Below are 16,911 nucleotides of genomic sequence, written 5' to 3'. Positions count from 1 at the left end.
CTTTTTTTTTTCCAACTGAAGGGCACAAAGAAGATCACAATTCCCAGGCATCTCCTAGTTCGTTTCCTAGAGAAGTAACAGAACATATAGCAGAAACAAAAGAGCAAATCAACACATGAAGAGACCAAAAGCAGGGTCCCTCGCTGCATGTGCCCAGAAGCAAAAATTCGTAGCCAAACGAAGCAGAGGAGATGCGCGCAGTGCGTTGGCGACAAAAGAAAGAGCAGCGAGAGGCAGGGAGCCAGGTAAAAGAGATGCAGTCTGTCTGCACCTCAGAGACTAAATTTACCGTGGTCCATGCCAGTCTTTTATCTTTCCGACATGATGCATTATTGAGAGTATGTTTTTCAGTCTATTAGTACGCAGTTTAAGGGAGAGGGTAAAAGAGCACGCGGCTCAAAAAAGAAAGACAAAAAAAGAACTCTCACTTGCGATAACAAATCCGCTTCTCCAACTCAAATGATGATTACGACCAAGGCAGGTGCAAGTGCGACCCTTTGGGATGACATCCATCATTGTAGCTACTAGCACCACCGGCGTTCTACTCTGCCGCAACTTTATGGATTGAAAAAAGGACGAGTGGCTGACGGATGGAGCAGGGTGCTTATGTATAGTAATATATTCTATCTTAATATATACTACTTTCTATTTAATCCTAAAATTTATAGTTTTAAAATGAATCTAATCTCATCCTAGTTAAATTGCTACGGAGTACATACTAGAACGGGGAGATAGTACTATTTATCTTAGTAATATAAATATAGATAAGTATGTAATAATTGATAAGATAGGCGTCGAGGGCAAGATCGTGAGGACTGAGGCTCTAGGGTTACGTTAGTCACTCATACTTTCAGGACTCACGGGCTTTCTTTGCGTATGGACTAATGAGCTGGACAGAAGATGAGTATATACATATTCCGACAAAATGGCAAAATAAACATCGTTCTTGTTTCCATTTCCATTATTGGCTTCAATAAAAAATGAACATGGCAGCCAGTACGGTTGGATTTTCCATCCTATTTCCAAACTTACACTACTAGAAAAAGTGTTTTTCCAGACGGCCCAACGACATTTTCGCAAGCGGGCAAGCCATCCGCCTGCACCTCAACGCTTGCGAAAATAGTTGATTTTCGTAGGCGTGCAACAGGTCTGCCTGCGAAAATAGCTTCGAGCGTTAAAAAAAAAGGCAGTCACCGTCGTTTCCGGCGGTAGCTTCCTGTTCCCAATCCAGTTCCCACCTATTCCCCATCCAATCGAGTGAATCCAAATTCAACAGAGAAATCACAAGTTCATCCAAAATCACTGAATCAATTCTAGCAAGAAAGCAAATAAAATCATTCCTAAAACCACGGCCGCCGCCCTGCCGTCGTCCGCCGCCGCCGCCGCACGTCCGGTCCGCGCCGCCATCTGCCGCCGCCGCACGTTCGCGCCACGCTCCCCTTCTGCCAGATCTGAGAGGGAGGGACCGGGAGCCGCCGCCGCCGCCTCAACCCCCCTCGCCGCCGTGGCCGAGAGCTGCGCCGCCTCGACCCTCCTCACCGCTGCCGCTACCGCCTCAACCCTCCTCGCCGGCGTCGCCATGTCTGTCCTCCCCCCGCCCCCCTCCGGCCAAATCCGGGAGGGAGAGGCTAGGACCCGCCGGCCACCGCTCTCCCCCCGCCCCCCTCAGGCCAGATCCGGGAGGGACGGGCCGGGAGTCGCTGCCGCCTCAACCCTCCTCGCCGCTGCCGCCCTCCGCTGCCACCGCCCGCTGCCGCCGCCGGGAGCACACGCCGCCACCGCCGGTAGCCGCCAGAGAGGATAGGTGTGAGACTTAGAAAAAATCTAGCTATCACAAGTATATTTATATTCAAGTCTATTTTCGCAGGCGGACCACTTAAGCGGGCGCCGCTTGAGTGGTTCGTAGCAAATTTCACCCCAAGTTATATTTTTGTAGGTGGTCATTTGACTCTAAGGGTCATGTCCGCCTGTGAAAATAAGACCCCCACGTCAGGAAAAATTTTCTAGTAGTGCTACTCCATTCGTCTCAAAAATAAGAATTCTAGTATTTAAATTTTATTAAAAAATATAAGAAATACTAGCGCTACTCACGATACTATTTGTCCATTAATCATTTTTATGAAAATTTTTGTTCATCTTACCTTAGCTACTCATTTTTCTCCATCTTAATATATGCTAAATGGCAAATTTTGCTACATTACACTCAAAATTTGTGTAATCACTGATAAGCATCGTAAAAACATGTCACGGCTCAAAGACTCCTAAAAAATTGATAATTTGCTCAAGAACACTTTTGGCTCAATCGGAGAGATAAATTCTTAGGAAAGATGAGAATACTCGTAGGACCTAGGGGCATTCTCGTCTTTAAGAATCTCTTTCTTCAATAGAGCGGAAAGTGTTATCCAAGAAACTAACAGTTTTTAGGAGGTCTTTCAGCCGTGACGTATTTTTGCTATGTTTATAAGCAAATTACATAAATTTTAAGTGTCGTGTAGCAAATTTTGTCATGCTAAATAACCTATAAATTCATATAGTGTTATATATTTTGAAACGGGGGAGTATATTAGCCAGGAAGCCACTAGTATGCAAGAGTAGTACTTCTTGTTTTATGTTTGCATAGTACAAGTTGCACTACAAATTCCGTTATAAGATATGGTCGATAGAGTTGTCGTACTAGTACTTTCTTCGTTCCAAAATAGGCATATCTATTATTATGATTGTGGATAAGGAGTTTATTTCGATTTATAGTATTAGAATATGTCATATCTTCTATTTATCTAAATTTATAGTATTAACATATTGCACATCCAATCAAAACATCTTACATCTTAAGACGAAGAATGTAGAAAAATGTGTCATGTACTAGTATTCCCTCTATCCTATTTTAAGTGAAGTTATAGTTTTCTATGTTCAATATTTGGTCGTATATCTTATTTGAAATATTAATAAAAAATAAAAATAAATAATCCATAAAGTACTATTCATATATTATTATCTAATTAAAAAAATACTAATTATAAAAATATTTTAAATAAGATGGACGATAAAACGTTGGAAAAAAATAGAAAAGAGTAGTAGTAGAAAATTGAAGGTCCGGCCTGCATCCCGAGTTCCTGAGTCCTGACCTAAATTCTGAACGACAGACATCACACGCAACGAACGTGATAGGACGTCTTCGTTTAAGAGCGCTGATTCTGACGTGTGTTCTAAACACAAATTTTGATATATGATGAGTTGGTCAACGTCGTTTAATTTTACTTAGCAACACCAATGAATAAAATTGAAGTGAGCATTAGTGTCAGTTCTTGGGTCAGAGGTAGTAGTTGTATGCAGGCAGCACAATGTGTATGAGATTTTAAGGTGGGGTCCACCAATAAAATATTCTCCAACCCTCAACCATTCATAAGGGCACCCACAATGGTTATCTATAGACTCTATATAAGATATTCATGTCAGCATATTTTCCTACTTGGAAGAGATTAAATGAAGAGAGAGAGCAAAGCTATCTACTAACCTGGAGATGGTCTATAGAGAAAAACGAGACAATGTATTAAAGAGCTATAGATACCCATGTAGACATACTATTGAGGTGGTTTACTATTAATCTAGTCTATTGCTGAGATGTACATGTTTTATAGAGAGCACCTTACTTTACCATTGTGGGTGAGGGCACCCATAATGGTTATCTATAAACTCTCTACAAGAGATCTATATCAGCATATTTTCCTACATGGAAGATATTAAATGAAGAGGGAGAGTAAAACTATCTACTAACTTAGAGATAGTCTATAGAAAAAAACGAGGCAATGCATGATAGAGATATAGATACATGTAGACATACTATTGAGATGGTTTACTATTAATCCAGTCTATTGCTGATATGTACATGTTTTATAGATAGCACCTTACTTTACCATTGCGGGTGCTCTAAGTAAAGATGTTTTTATCCCGTACTCTCTCTGTCTCGATTGTGTAAACAACATTATTTATTCCCTTGCTATCGGTAGTAAGCATACTACCCGATACTACTTATTTACTAGTTCCACAATGGCTATTACCAGGTTGTAGAGGACCATTGAATGTCTATTACCTGGTTTCTCAGCACATTGTGGATGAATTAGTTTCTGAGCATTGCCAACTTTGTTTCTGTTTGGTCCACCTGGACATGCATGTATCCCCATTTGAATTTTAATACTTTCTTCGTCTTGTAATAAGTTTGCTTTTAGCTTTTCTTTATTTATCATAAAATAAGTTTATAGTATTTATATTAAACATTATATCGGATTTTATGAAAATAGAGAATTATTATATTTAAAGTAGATAAAATGAGAAATAGTTGTATTAGGATTTGATAAAAAGTATTGGTATTTTTCATTACTATATCTGTGGAATGAGTGAAAATTAAATTTATTTTGGAGGAAGATAGTACTATAAAAGTACTAGTAGCATATTAGCACCACATAAATAGGATTACTCATTAACACATGATTAATTAAATATTAGCTATTATATATTTAAATAATAATTTATTTTTAAAAAAAATCTATATGGAAAATTTATATCATTTAGTAGTTCGAAAAATATGTTAATAAAAAAATGAGAGTGATAGTTTAGAGTTGAAGTTTAGAACTCAGTCAATTGTGTGCACTCGTTTGATAGTGCTATTTACCACTACTATAAAGAGGCGATCAAACAGGCACTAACACGTACTCTGTCATACTATCACCGGAACAGAACTAGTAAGCATCAATATACTAATCTAGTATTCCAGTCGTACTTCAGTTTGATTGTGTTTGATTGTGCTGCAAACCTGCAAAATAAATATATTGGGTGATCGCTCAGCAAAAAATAAAATAAAATTGCAATACTGGTTTCCTTCTAAATTCCGTTAGTGTTCTGACTAGTCGTAGGCTCGTAGCCGTGAACTCGAGGTGGGTCAAGCAGCGAAGTGACCTTGGTGTATACTCCCTCATATTTCTGTATCCAACTTTGACTGTCCATCTTATATGAAATTTTTTTATAATTCGTATTTTCATTGTTATTATATGATAAAATATGATTAATATTTTATGCGTGACTTATCTTTTTAATTTTTTTCAAATAAGACGGACAGTCAAACGTTAGACACGGAAACCAGAGTTTGTTTTTTTAGGACGGAGGGAGTACAACGACGTACGATGTTGTTAATCTCCCGATTCCATTTCATCTTCAAACAACTGAACAAGTAGTTGTTGTAGCTTTCACGCAAAAAACCGAGACGCTCCAGTCTCGTGTCCCATAGGCAGCAGGTTCCTATCATCTCGATGGCAAGCCAGAGAATCTTAGGCACCTTTTCTCGTGGAAACTACTCACTCCATCCGTATACTGTTCAACTCTACTATTCATTCATAGTTTTCTTTTTACCATTATGCAGTACAGTACTTTAGTACTCTCTACTATAGTATGTAGACGTAGTAGTACCATGGCTTGTCCTCCTAGCTTTCAGTTAGGACGTCTTTTGGGTCAAAAGGTCATGAAACCTTATCAAATCGGCCGGTTTCAATTGAAACCAGTAGACGTAGTAGCTCTGTAATCAAAAGCTAACGTTAGGCATGCCTGTTCTGTTTTGCACTCAACAGAAAGCGTGCCTCGCTCCAAGGGCTCTAAACAAGTTGGCGGAGTAGTCTCGGCCGCCCCCAGAATTTCTGGTTTTATTTGATAGATGCGGGCCGCATGCACCAGCCAGCCATTAGCCAAACCAACTTGTGTCGTAGTTGATGGCTTCCAGCCAATTAGTAACGGAAAAGGAGCCACTCTTGCACGGGAAAACTTTAAGGCTAACGAATTGAAAGCGAGGACTAACACACCGCGCCAAACCTTGAAAAGACTCGGCCATGGACGCCATGGCATTACACTACTGTAGTATGGAGTATGGAGTATGGAGTATTCACTGCCACCTTCCAGTGGCACGGCTCAGTGATAAATTACTAGGAGCAGTAGCAATTTACAGTAACAGCTAACAACCTGGGCGTACGGTACGGCCACCTCGCTATTACTACAGGGGGTTTGTTCCACCCAAACACCAAACGCAACGCCAACGCGCGCGCCATATCCCGCCGCGGCGCATGTGCCGCCTCGCCACGAGCCCACGTACGCCAAAGGCAAAGCTACATGCACTCGCGCGCGGCGTGCGTCTTCCCCGCTTCTCGGCCCATGCGGCGACTGTGTCGTCGTTCACGGGATGATCGCGATGAGTGTGCGCTAGGTGTCGCGCATGCATTTGCCCCCTGCCCCTTGCAAACCCGACCGGCCGGTTTGGGTACTTCAGTTTCTGGAAGGGGAATCCCCGTCTCTGATTTTATTCAGAGTACGTAGTAGGGACGAGTAGGGTACATGTTACCAGTTGCTGCTTGCTAGGATCAACTGATCAAGCGAAGCAATAAGCAGCCGTCGCTGGTCAGTGGAGTGTACACAAAACAGCCCAGGAGGCAAGAATCCAGGAGGGTGAAAGACGGAAGGGGAAAGGAATAAGAGTACATCAAAGCAGGAGAAAGCGCACACGCGGAGTGGATGTGCAATTCCACCTCTTTTTGTATTTTCGATAGAGAGGTAAAGCAAATTATCGCAGAAATTTGTGCACGGCTTGCTTTCATGGATAAACAGCTCAGTTTCTAGTGTCTAGCTAGCATACTACGTAGCACGGAGCTCCCACTTGACCTAAGCAACACGTGGAAATGGCAATAAAATCAAAATGGATTTGGAACTAAGAAATGAAAAAAAAAAGCAGAAATAGAACGTAGGATCAAGTCGAAAAACTAGAAATTTGAGAATTAGACGTAGCTCAATTTATTAGGCTTATCGTGGTCGAACCTATTCACCAATATTCAAATCTTACACTCATCACAGGTACAAATATTTATGCATTAATTTTGCTATACATTTGCGATAAATTTTCTCCTAAAAATTTGACAGATTTATAATATAATTATAGTGTAATTATAATGTAACTTGCATGTAATTACACTGTATAAGTGATCCCTTATGTATTAGTACAAAAGCAATTTTTCTGTACGAGGACCCCTATAGGTTACATGCGAACCGTAATTAGTTGCATCTGCAAAAATCAATCTTCATTTTCGCATACGGCTCCTTAAGACAAGTACATGTAAAAATCTAAGTGGTCCTTATGCAAAAGATACCCCTCTTTCTCCACAGATTTTTTTTTCTCCCGGCCACTCTCTTTTCCCTCTCACCACCTAAAAAAAATTCAACTCATCTCCTCTCTCTCTCTTCCTCTCCTCTCCTCAAGTCCTCATTATTCTCTCATCTCTCTCTCTTCCTCTACGAGCAGGAGATGGCGCCGGCATCGACAAGGAGGCGGCAGGGAGTGGCTGCGGCGACGGCGACGGCGACGGCGGTGGGACTCATTTCTCAGTATATGTTACTGTATATATTAGGAGGGAGATAGATACAAACCCAAACCAAAGTGGAAGTTCTAAAAGAAAACAACCAAAGTGAAGAAAATTTTCATTTGAGTTGAACTTTATTTTTTTTCCTTTGAAAATACAAGAATTCTGTCTTTTTTCTTAGGATTTTGATCTATTTTTTTCTTTTGTTCCAAACAAGATCATAGAAAAAAAAAAGTCTCCAGAGAAAAGTAGAAAACCAAACGTTGACAATTCCTTTGAAATTCAGGGCCCTTTGATTCAAAGAATTTTTATAGAAATTTCATAGGATTCAAATACTATATGAAATTTTCCAATTTGGCCCTTTGATTCAAAGGATTGAAGCTTTCCAAATCCTATGAAATTCATATGGAATGATACATTGCATGTGGATTTTGGAGGAAATTTAGCAAGAGCTTCAACCTATTGAAAAATTCCCTTTGAGTCTATCTCTCTCATCCGATTCCTGCGTTTTTCCTGCGCTCTAATCAAACGACCATTCCTATATTTTTCCTGTGTTTTGCAATCCTCTGTTTTATACTTCAATTCCTATCAGAATCTTATGTTTTTCCTATCCCTCCATTTTTTCAACCTGTGATTCAAAAGGGCCCTCATTTGATCCTTAAAGAAACACAGGAATTTTATTAAGAACTTATGTAGAAAACAGTGCAGTTCCTCCAAATTGCTGCGAAATTTCTCCGAACTACTCTCTGTCCTAAATAAGAACTAAAATAATAATAATAATAATAATAATAATAATTATTATTATTATTATTATTATTATTTTATTATTTTGAACGGAGGAAGCGGTAGGCCGTAAACAGGCCTTCGAAATTTCTAGCGGTCCGTCACGCGTGCACGCCGACGTAAGCGCCCGCCACATGAGTACATCACGACGGGGAACCGGGAAGCTGCAGCATCTCTGCGCTGCTACTGCTGCTGCTGCAACCAAAGCACGTTGTACGCGGATTGGGTGGAGTATTTAGGGGTGTTTGTTTGATTACTTCACTTTGCCACGCCACACTTCAGTCATGTCACAGTTACTTCAGTCATGCTACGTGTGTTTGTTTCAATGCTATAGTTATGTCATGCCACACTTTCCTACCCTTAGGTCCCATATGTTATACTCAGATAACTGGCAACATATTCTATACACACATGCCCTCACATGTACACACGTGCACAACAACTAAAAAATATCACAAAAAAAATCTAGAAAAAATTATACACATACTTTCAATTGTATTACACCTAAGGTTAAAATCTTAACATCAAATTCATTATATTTTAGCCGTAACAAAAAAAAATCTGACAGTTTTAAGGTTGCAATTTTGTCAGAATTTTATCTTTTTTTGTTATTCTCTATGTAGAATGAATTTGAAGATGCGACTTTGCACGTAGATGTAATACTATTGAAAGTACATGTATGAATTTTCGTAGAATTTTTTGTGATAATTTTTAGTTGGTGTACACGGTGTGTACACGCGAGGGCCTGTGTGCATAGGATACGCTCCCCAGATAACTAGAGCTAACATTGCCACACTTGTGGCTAAATACTTCTTGGCCATACTTTTGCCACATGCCACAACTTGTCTTAGCTTAGTTATGGCAAACTTAGTCATCAACCAAACAACCCCTTAGAGCCTGTTCTTTTGGATATAAAAAAACCTTACTAAATTTTGATATGGATGTCAAAATTTTGGTATGATATCTTGTATAGTTATCAAAATTTAACAGCAAACTAAATATATTTATTTTTTAAAACTTTTTTTAAAATTTAGTAAGTTTGAAAATAGTATCAAAATTTAGAAAGCCGAGGCACCTGACCGGCCGCGGCGGCAAGCGAAATCTTGCTCGTCGACGACACACGGGCAGCGTTGCCCGCGCAGGAATCTGAAGTATCAAAGATTTCTCCCCGAAGTATATGTTAAACCGGAGGGAGAAACTCGGATGTCGTGTGTGCCTGTGTGGAGTTGGACGGGAAGACCGGAAGGGCGCGGTTATCGCCTACTGTTTGTTGGGAAGCACTCTATCGATCTGTTCAATCCACATCCACAGTACACAAGACCACGGCGGCTTTTTTAAAAAAACTACTCTCTTCTCGTTCCATAATGTAAAAGATTATAATATTTTTTAAAAAAATTAAAGAAGTAGCAAAAGAACAAATCATATAGGGATGAATAACAAACCAGCGGCTCATTAAAACTAAGGAGCTAAAAACCTATCTCGGTTCAGCTCACGAGCTGACTCATTAATGCATTTATACCACTTTTATAATTTTATATTTACTATTTTATTCTATAAGCCGAATAATAAACACTAATTAAACATATATAGTTTGCCTGAAATTAAAGTACTAATCGATAGTTAACAAGCACTAGGTACGCGAAGACATGATGATCTCTTTTACTAACGACCTAAATATCTAACTTGGCTCGAATAATTAAGACTATTAGCATGAGCCAAGCTAGTTATACGAGCCGATCCAAGTGACGAGCTTCGAGCTTTTGCCCACCCGGCCACCCTAATACCATAGTATTAAAGGTGATAAATTGAGGGATAAAATAGTACAGAAGTTCATAGGTGGGAAAATATACTACTACATGAGTGGATAGATGGGAATAAGCATTATCTCAGAATCACAAAACCATGAGAAGGAGAGAGTACCAATTTTTCACACAAATGAATTACTCTTAAGTAAATTTTACAAAACTATAAATACTTTAAGCAAATTATTGTAAAACTACATATTCAATATGATGATCACAAAACTACAGGTTTAATTATAAATTTATTATAAAAATACAAGTTTAAGCAAAATATCGTAAAACTATGTATTTAATAATAAAGTTATAAAAAACATGTTTTGGAGTTTAAATACTTAGCACTAATATTATGTTTGAGTAAATGTCCTAATTTTATGATTAAATTGATATTAAACATGTAGTTTTATGATAACTTTGTTATTAAATCTACAATTTTGCGCTATTTCACTAGTGTTAAGTCCGTACTTTTGTGATATATCATGTTAAATCTATAGTTTTACGATAATTTCACCAAAGTACATGTAGTTTTGTGAAATTTACATAATTGTTTTTGGTAAAAAAATGCGAAAACTATCATTTAATTTAATTTAATTAGTCTGGAGTTATCAAAAGTAGAAAAGAGTTAAGAGAGCTTTGCTATAGCTCAATTAGTAAATGAATGGCATGCCTCGTAAAATGGGTAAGTATGGCAAACTTTGGCTAATAAGTGAGCCAACAAGGTAAAATTGCGCCTTGTTTGAATTAGAATACTCCCTCCGTATTTATAAAGGAAGTCGTTTAGAACAATGTTTAAGTTAAACCTTGGCAATATAAATCATGAATAACTCTTAAGTTGTTGAGTTTGAAAATGTAAAAATTACATGAATAGATTTATCTTGAAAAATACTTTCATAAAAATATACATATATCACTTTTTAATAAATATTTTTTATAGAAATAAGAAGTTGAAGTTATATTTTGGAGACCGTGTCGCTATACAAAACAACTTCCTTTGCGAGTACGGAGGGAGTACTTAACTACACGCATGAGAACTCATCTAGAACACAGAAATACTCTAACATATTCAAATAAACTGTTCAAATTGGCATGGCAAACTTGGACCATGAACCAAACATCACACTCTTAAAGGCGCATTAAGCATGAAGCCTATTAGTAACCCGGCATCCAAAGTGTATAAAATAGTGTTTGACTATCGACTGCAAGAGTGTGTATCCAGCAAGAGTGTTGCATCGTAGTCTAGAAATGAAGCTGGCTGATATATATGAATAAGAACAACCTAATGTACAATGAGTACTTAATATTCATTGTACACTGCTCTCTAATTTCAAATGTAGTCTCGTTTTGAGTTGTTCATAAGAACAAATGGTAAAAGAAACCTCGTTTTCCTGTGGCTATTACACATTTTTCATCTGATACTCCCTCCGTCTTATAATATAAGGGATTTTGACTTTTTACTTATACTGTTTGACCATTCATCTTATTTAAAAAAATTTTACAAACATAAAAAACAAAAGGTTGTGCTTAAAGTACTTTGGATAATAAAGTAAGTCACAAATAAAAGAAATAATAATTCTAAATTTTTTTAATAAAACGAATGGTCGAACAGTACAAGCAAAAAATCAAAATCCCTTATATTATGGGACGGAGGGAGTATCTTGTTTCAACCGTATTAGCAGTGTTTATTTACGGGAGAACGATTTTCTTTCTCAAGTTCTTGCAATAAAATTCAATGCGACTTTCTCAGTTTCTAGACAATATAATTTAATTAAGCCGGTTGATTTGAATGGGGTAAACAGAAAATCGTTCATATAATTCAGATTTTTTATTTGTTCTGAATAACTTGGAGATTTTCTAAAGTGTATAATTGATAGAGCAGTACCAATTTCCACTTGCAGCATGTTGTATTCAGGCCTTGTTTAGATTCAAGTTTTTTTTTCAAACTTCAAACTTTTCCGTCATATCAAATGTTTAGGCATATGCATGAAACATTAAATGTTGACAAAAAAAAATCAATTGCACAGTTTGTATGTAAATCACGAGACGAATCTTTTGAGCCTAATTACGCCATGATGATTTGACAATGCGGTGCTACAGTAAATATTTGCTAATGACAAATTAATTAAGCTTAATAGATTCGTATCACAGTTTATAGGCGGTATCTATAATTTGTTTTGTTATTAGTCTATGTTTAATACTTCAAATATATATCCGTATACGTCCAAAAAAAAATTTGGCACACGAACAAAACACAGCCTCTCATATGAACTCTTCATTTTCAATATTCAAATGGATAGCCTTTTTCTTTTTCTTTTTTCCAGAGCATGATAATTAAGAGTATCTAATTTATATGACTATAGACCAAGAGATAAATGATAAACTGCCTATGGGGTCTAATCAATTATGCACATGAACTTTAATAGCGGAAATGTGGAATGCGAGTAGTCTCAGTCTCACTGGTGTTGAACTGTTGACTACTGATGAAGTGGCTGAGATGGCTTTAGGAGACCACCTACAGTGATGTGTGATGACCTCGACATAGATAGAACCAATGTTCTCGATGTGCCGGGAGTAATGGACAGATAGCTTTGGCACCACAAAGCTGATGGCGATGATGCAGGCAAGCCACACCCCATTCCTCTTTCACCAGATACTCTAATTCTTTCTGACCCCTCGGTTAAAACAAGACAGCCAATTTCTTGTTTCACACCGAAGACATCGGTACCCCTCTGCCTCCCAGCCATTCTTGCCAGACGCAGCTTTGAATAGCTTTTCTTGTGAAGAGCTCGAGTGCTTTCTACTAGAGTACACTATAACAATCTAATGCTAAAACATGCAAATGTTGATCACTAAACCTAACACAATCTCTAAATGAGACCTCTAATTTTCCTACTACTGAATTCTAGCAGTACGACGGGACTAAAATAGAGTGAAGGGAGGAAAAAGTTCAGGTACGGTACAGCAGACTAATGATACGGCCAGGAAAAAGGAAAATGTACAGCCACCGCGGCGGTGCTAGCTAGGCTAGGCTAGAAGGAGGCGACGGCCGGCGCGGCGGCCGCCACGATGACGGGGGTCTCCTTCTTGCGGCGCATCTCGAGCACCTTGCGGTGGGAGTTGGAGTGCAGGCTGCTGACGAACGTCGGGCTGCAGGCCGGCCGGTACTCCGGGAGGAGGCGGCCCGACTTGTAGCGGACGCCGCAGGCGTTGCAGAGCGTCTTGGCGCCCTCGGGGCCGGCGCGCCACTGGGGCGTCTTCTGGACGCCGCAGTGGCTGCAGCGGCGGTCGCCCGTGGCGGGGAGGGCGGCGCCGCCGGCGGCGGCGGCGGCGGCGAGGTGCGGCGGCTGCTGGTGCTTCGGCTTGCGCCCGCGCTTCTTGGGCTTCTGCTTGCCGTTCTTGCCGTGCTTGGACTTCTTGGAGCGCGGCTGCTCGTCGAGCAGGTCGGAGGCGACTAGCGCGGGGAAGTCCACGTACTGGAGGAACGGCGAGAAGGAGGCCGACGACGAGCAGGACGAGGTTGTCGCGGTGGACGACGACGACGTCGAGTCGGACAGGGGCGCGCCGGAGAGCGACCACACGGAGGCACGCGACCGCTTGCTCCGCCGCGACTTCACCGGCACCAGCGCCTCCGTCGACAGCGCGCAAATGGTCGGGGTGCGCATAGGGTCCAACAACGCCGACGCCGCGCCTTCGTGCGGCCGGCGGTGCTGCGGCTTGCCGCACGCCGCCAACGCCGCCGCCGCCGCGGGGAGCTGCGGCAGCGGGAGCTCGGCGAGCGAGTCGTCCATGATACGGGACACCCACTCAAGCTCCTCCACGTCATGCGCCTGTACACAAAAACAAACACCTCATGAGCAAACGACGACATGGGTGGAGACTGCAAAAGTCGACGCGCTTGGCGCGAAACGAGGAGCCAAACGTCGTCATATATGTTCTTACCGGCAGGTCCATCACCGGCGGCAGCAGCGGCATGGGCTCATACGACACCACCGACGAGCCATGGGAGTCACTAGACCTCTCCTTCTCCACGGCGGCCGCCGCCGCCGCCGCCGCCTCGCCTTGCTCGCCGCCGTCCCTGTCCACCTCACAGAGCTCCTCAAGGTCCAGCAAGTCCTCCACCGAGAACCCGTCCCCCATCATCCCTGCCCCCCTCTCCACCGCCCCCCACGCCGCCGCCGGCCCGCCGGCGGCCGCCGCCGCGGCCATCTCCTCGGCCGCCTCGTACGGCCTAAGGCTACTCCTCAGCGCGGACATCCTCCCGTCCTTCTCCACCTGAAACCGCACAAAGAAAGCAGAGCAAAAGAAAGAAACACACGAAACTCTCGTCAGTTTCAAGAACCACCCTAATTAAAACCGTCGCGAACGGCTCAACCACGCAAGAGAGAGCCTCACCAGCGAGCCATGGTGGTGGTGCGCGAACGACGACATGGCGGCGGCGGCGTGGGAGGAAAGCGAAGGCGAGGAGGAGGAGGAGGAGGCGTGGAGGAAGTGGGAAGCAGGGGAAAAGGCAGAGGGAGGGGTGGAAGGGATGAGCGCCTGGTGGGTCATTGAATGGCTGCCAAAGTCCGTGTGCGCAACAAATGCACTGTTCGTTAAATTTCTCCGTCGCCCCCCTCCATCTCCCCCGTTTTTACGCCCAACTCAACAAACTTCTTTTTTACTAGGGCTGTGTTTTTCTTCTAAAGTTGAAAGTTTGTGTTGAAATTGGTACAATGTGACTGAAAAGTTATGTGTATAACAGGTTGATGTGATAGAAAAAATTGGATGTTTGGATCTAAAGTTTAGATCTAAACACAGCCTAGACTTGGGCCTAGTTTAGTTCCAAACTTTTTTAAAAAAACTTTCAACTTTTCTATCACATCAAACTTTCCTACACACAAACTTTCAACTTTTCCGTCACATCGTTCCAATTTCAATCAAATTTTTAATTTTGGCTTGAACTAAACACACCCTTGGTTTAGTTTCCAACTTTGGTTGTGTTTAGTTGGAGCCAAAATTTGGAATTTGGTTGAAATTGGAGACGATGTGACTGAAAAGTTGTGTGTGTATGAAATGTTTGATGCGATGGAAAGTTGTAAGTTTGGAAAAAAACTTTGGAACTAAACACACCCTTTTTCTTCAAACTTTTAACTTTTCCATCACATCAAAACTTTTCTACACATACAAACTTCCAACTTTTCTGTCACATCGTTTCAATTTCACTTAAACTTCTAATTTTAGCGTGAACTAAACACGCACTTTTACTACTACAAATACAATGCTAAAATTGACTTTGCTTTTAATTATTTCATTATTACTGGGAGAGCCACTAATTTGAAACCTGTATGTGACGGCTTGCGTTTGCATGCACCCTTTGCCGTTCATTTGGGGGCTTCTTTTTAAAAGAAACGGTGCGAAAATGGGGCGAATCTGGAACTGATTCACTCACTGTGTGGAGGGAAGCATTATTCGACGCCCATTGTTCTTTTTTCTTTTTGAGATTATTTTGAATAGTCGGGAGGGGGCAGAGATAAGCGGGGCGGGGGTAGTGGGGCGTGGGGAGTGTGATTAGTGGCGGGCACTCGGGGCATGGGGAGGATGACACGTGGTGGGCCCAGGCATCCCACGGATCCTTCCCTCCAAATGGAGACGCAACGCTGCTTCTCCCGAAATCCGGATTCGGAAAGTCCGAACTCCGCTTTGCTTTAGGCGGGCAACTGCGGCCGTGTTTACTGTGTAGTTTATCCCTAACTACCCTAAACTTCCAACTTTCCATCACATCACATCATCCAAAACTTTCCTACATACATAAACTTTTAATTTTTTTCTAAACTTCCAACTTTCCCCAAACTTCCAACTTTTTTCAGGAACTAAACGTTGAAAGTTTTGGGAAAGTTGGGAGTTTGAAAAAAAATTAAAAGTTTATGTATGTAGAAAAGTTTTTGATGTGATGTGATATGATGAAAAGTTAGAAGTTTAGAGTAGTTGAGGGTGATCTAAACACGTCCCTACTACAATAGCACTGACCCAAGTCCAAGTTTAAGAAATGGCCGTGGGCTCGTCGTGTGTTAGCCGTTGCCGTTGCGGCGTCAGCAGCTCGCGTAGCGTAGCGTGCAGCAAAAAGGGTTGTAGCCCGGGGCTGGGAAGCAACCGATTTTTGGCATGTCAAAGATTGCTACTCCAGATTTGGCCGGCAATCGGCATTAGTTCTGTCAGGCTGCCGGTGGAAATTGAGATATCAGTAGTAGTGGTAGTGGATATAGGCATCTTGAATGGGAGAATCAACGAATTCTGTTGGAATAGATCACTTCTCTCTTGTGAAATCCAAGAAATGTACTGACTTATCATTTCAAAGTTCATACATTTACCGGGCAGAGGCATGAAAGTGGCTGATTGTGGCTGGGCCAGCCAGCAAGATTGAAGGAGGATTCATAGTGGTGGTGATGTAAATTGTGTTGTTTTTTTTCTGATTGCAACTTTCAAGATTGTAATTTTGAATTTTTTTTATGCTATATCAATACAAAACTTCGTATTGTCTGGTAGGGGTTGTTTCGAGAAGGTGGATTCATGGTGCAATGACATTTTAAGAAACAAGTTTAGCGACATCATTCTAGCAAAGTTGGCATACCTTAGGCATTTAAGAGAAAGTGACATTTTGGCAGAACGGCTCAGTTCAACTGGGTTGTTAGGTCCGACATATTAGAGGTACATAGAACATGGGGTAAATTCCATAAAACGACATGTACTTTGTCTAAACTATCACAAATTACGGATTTAAGATAATATATCACAAAACTATAAATTTAGAACCAAGTTTATCGAAGAACTACATATTTAAGATGGAGTATAATAAAATTACATGTTTAGTAATAAAATTATCACAAAATTACATTTTTGCACCAAGTGAAGTACAAAACTACAACATTTATAACTCTAACATAATAATAGTTGTAGGAATTTAAACT

At 41.0% G+C, this 16,911-nt stretch overlaps 1 protein-coding gene across 1 annotated transcript; it reads right to left on the bottom strand.

Annotated features, from left to right (window-relative positions):
- Positions 1-12,226: 12,226 nt before the first annotated feature.
- On the bottom strand, positions 12,227-14,564 carry LOC127761033 (GATA transcription factor 6-like). The gene is made up of 3 exons (XM_052285240.1): positions 14,360-14,564; positions 13,907-14,239; positions 12,227-13,794 (listed from the first exon to the last, which is right to left on the bottom strand). The coding sequence occupies exons 1-3, from the start codon at positions 14,513-14,515 to the stop codon at positions 12,997-12,999; spliced, it is 1,287 nt and encodes a 428-aa protein (XP_052141200.1). The 5' UTR covers positions 14,516-14,564; the 3' UTR covers positions 12,227-12,996.
- Positions 14,565-16,911: the final 2,347 nt, after the last annotated feature.

The sequence above is a fragment of the Oryza glaberrima genome, chromosome 2 (assembly GCF_000147395.1).
Source record: "Oryza glaberrima chromosome 2, OglaRS2, whole genome shotgun sequence".
NCBI lineage: Eukaryota > Viridiplantae > Streptophyta > Magnoliopsida > Poales > Poaceae > Oryza > Oryza glaberrima.
This window is presented reverse-complemented; position numbering and strand designations above follow the sequence as displayed.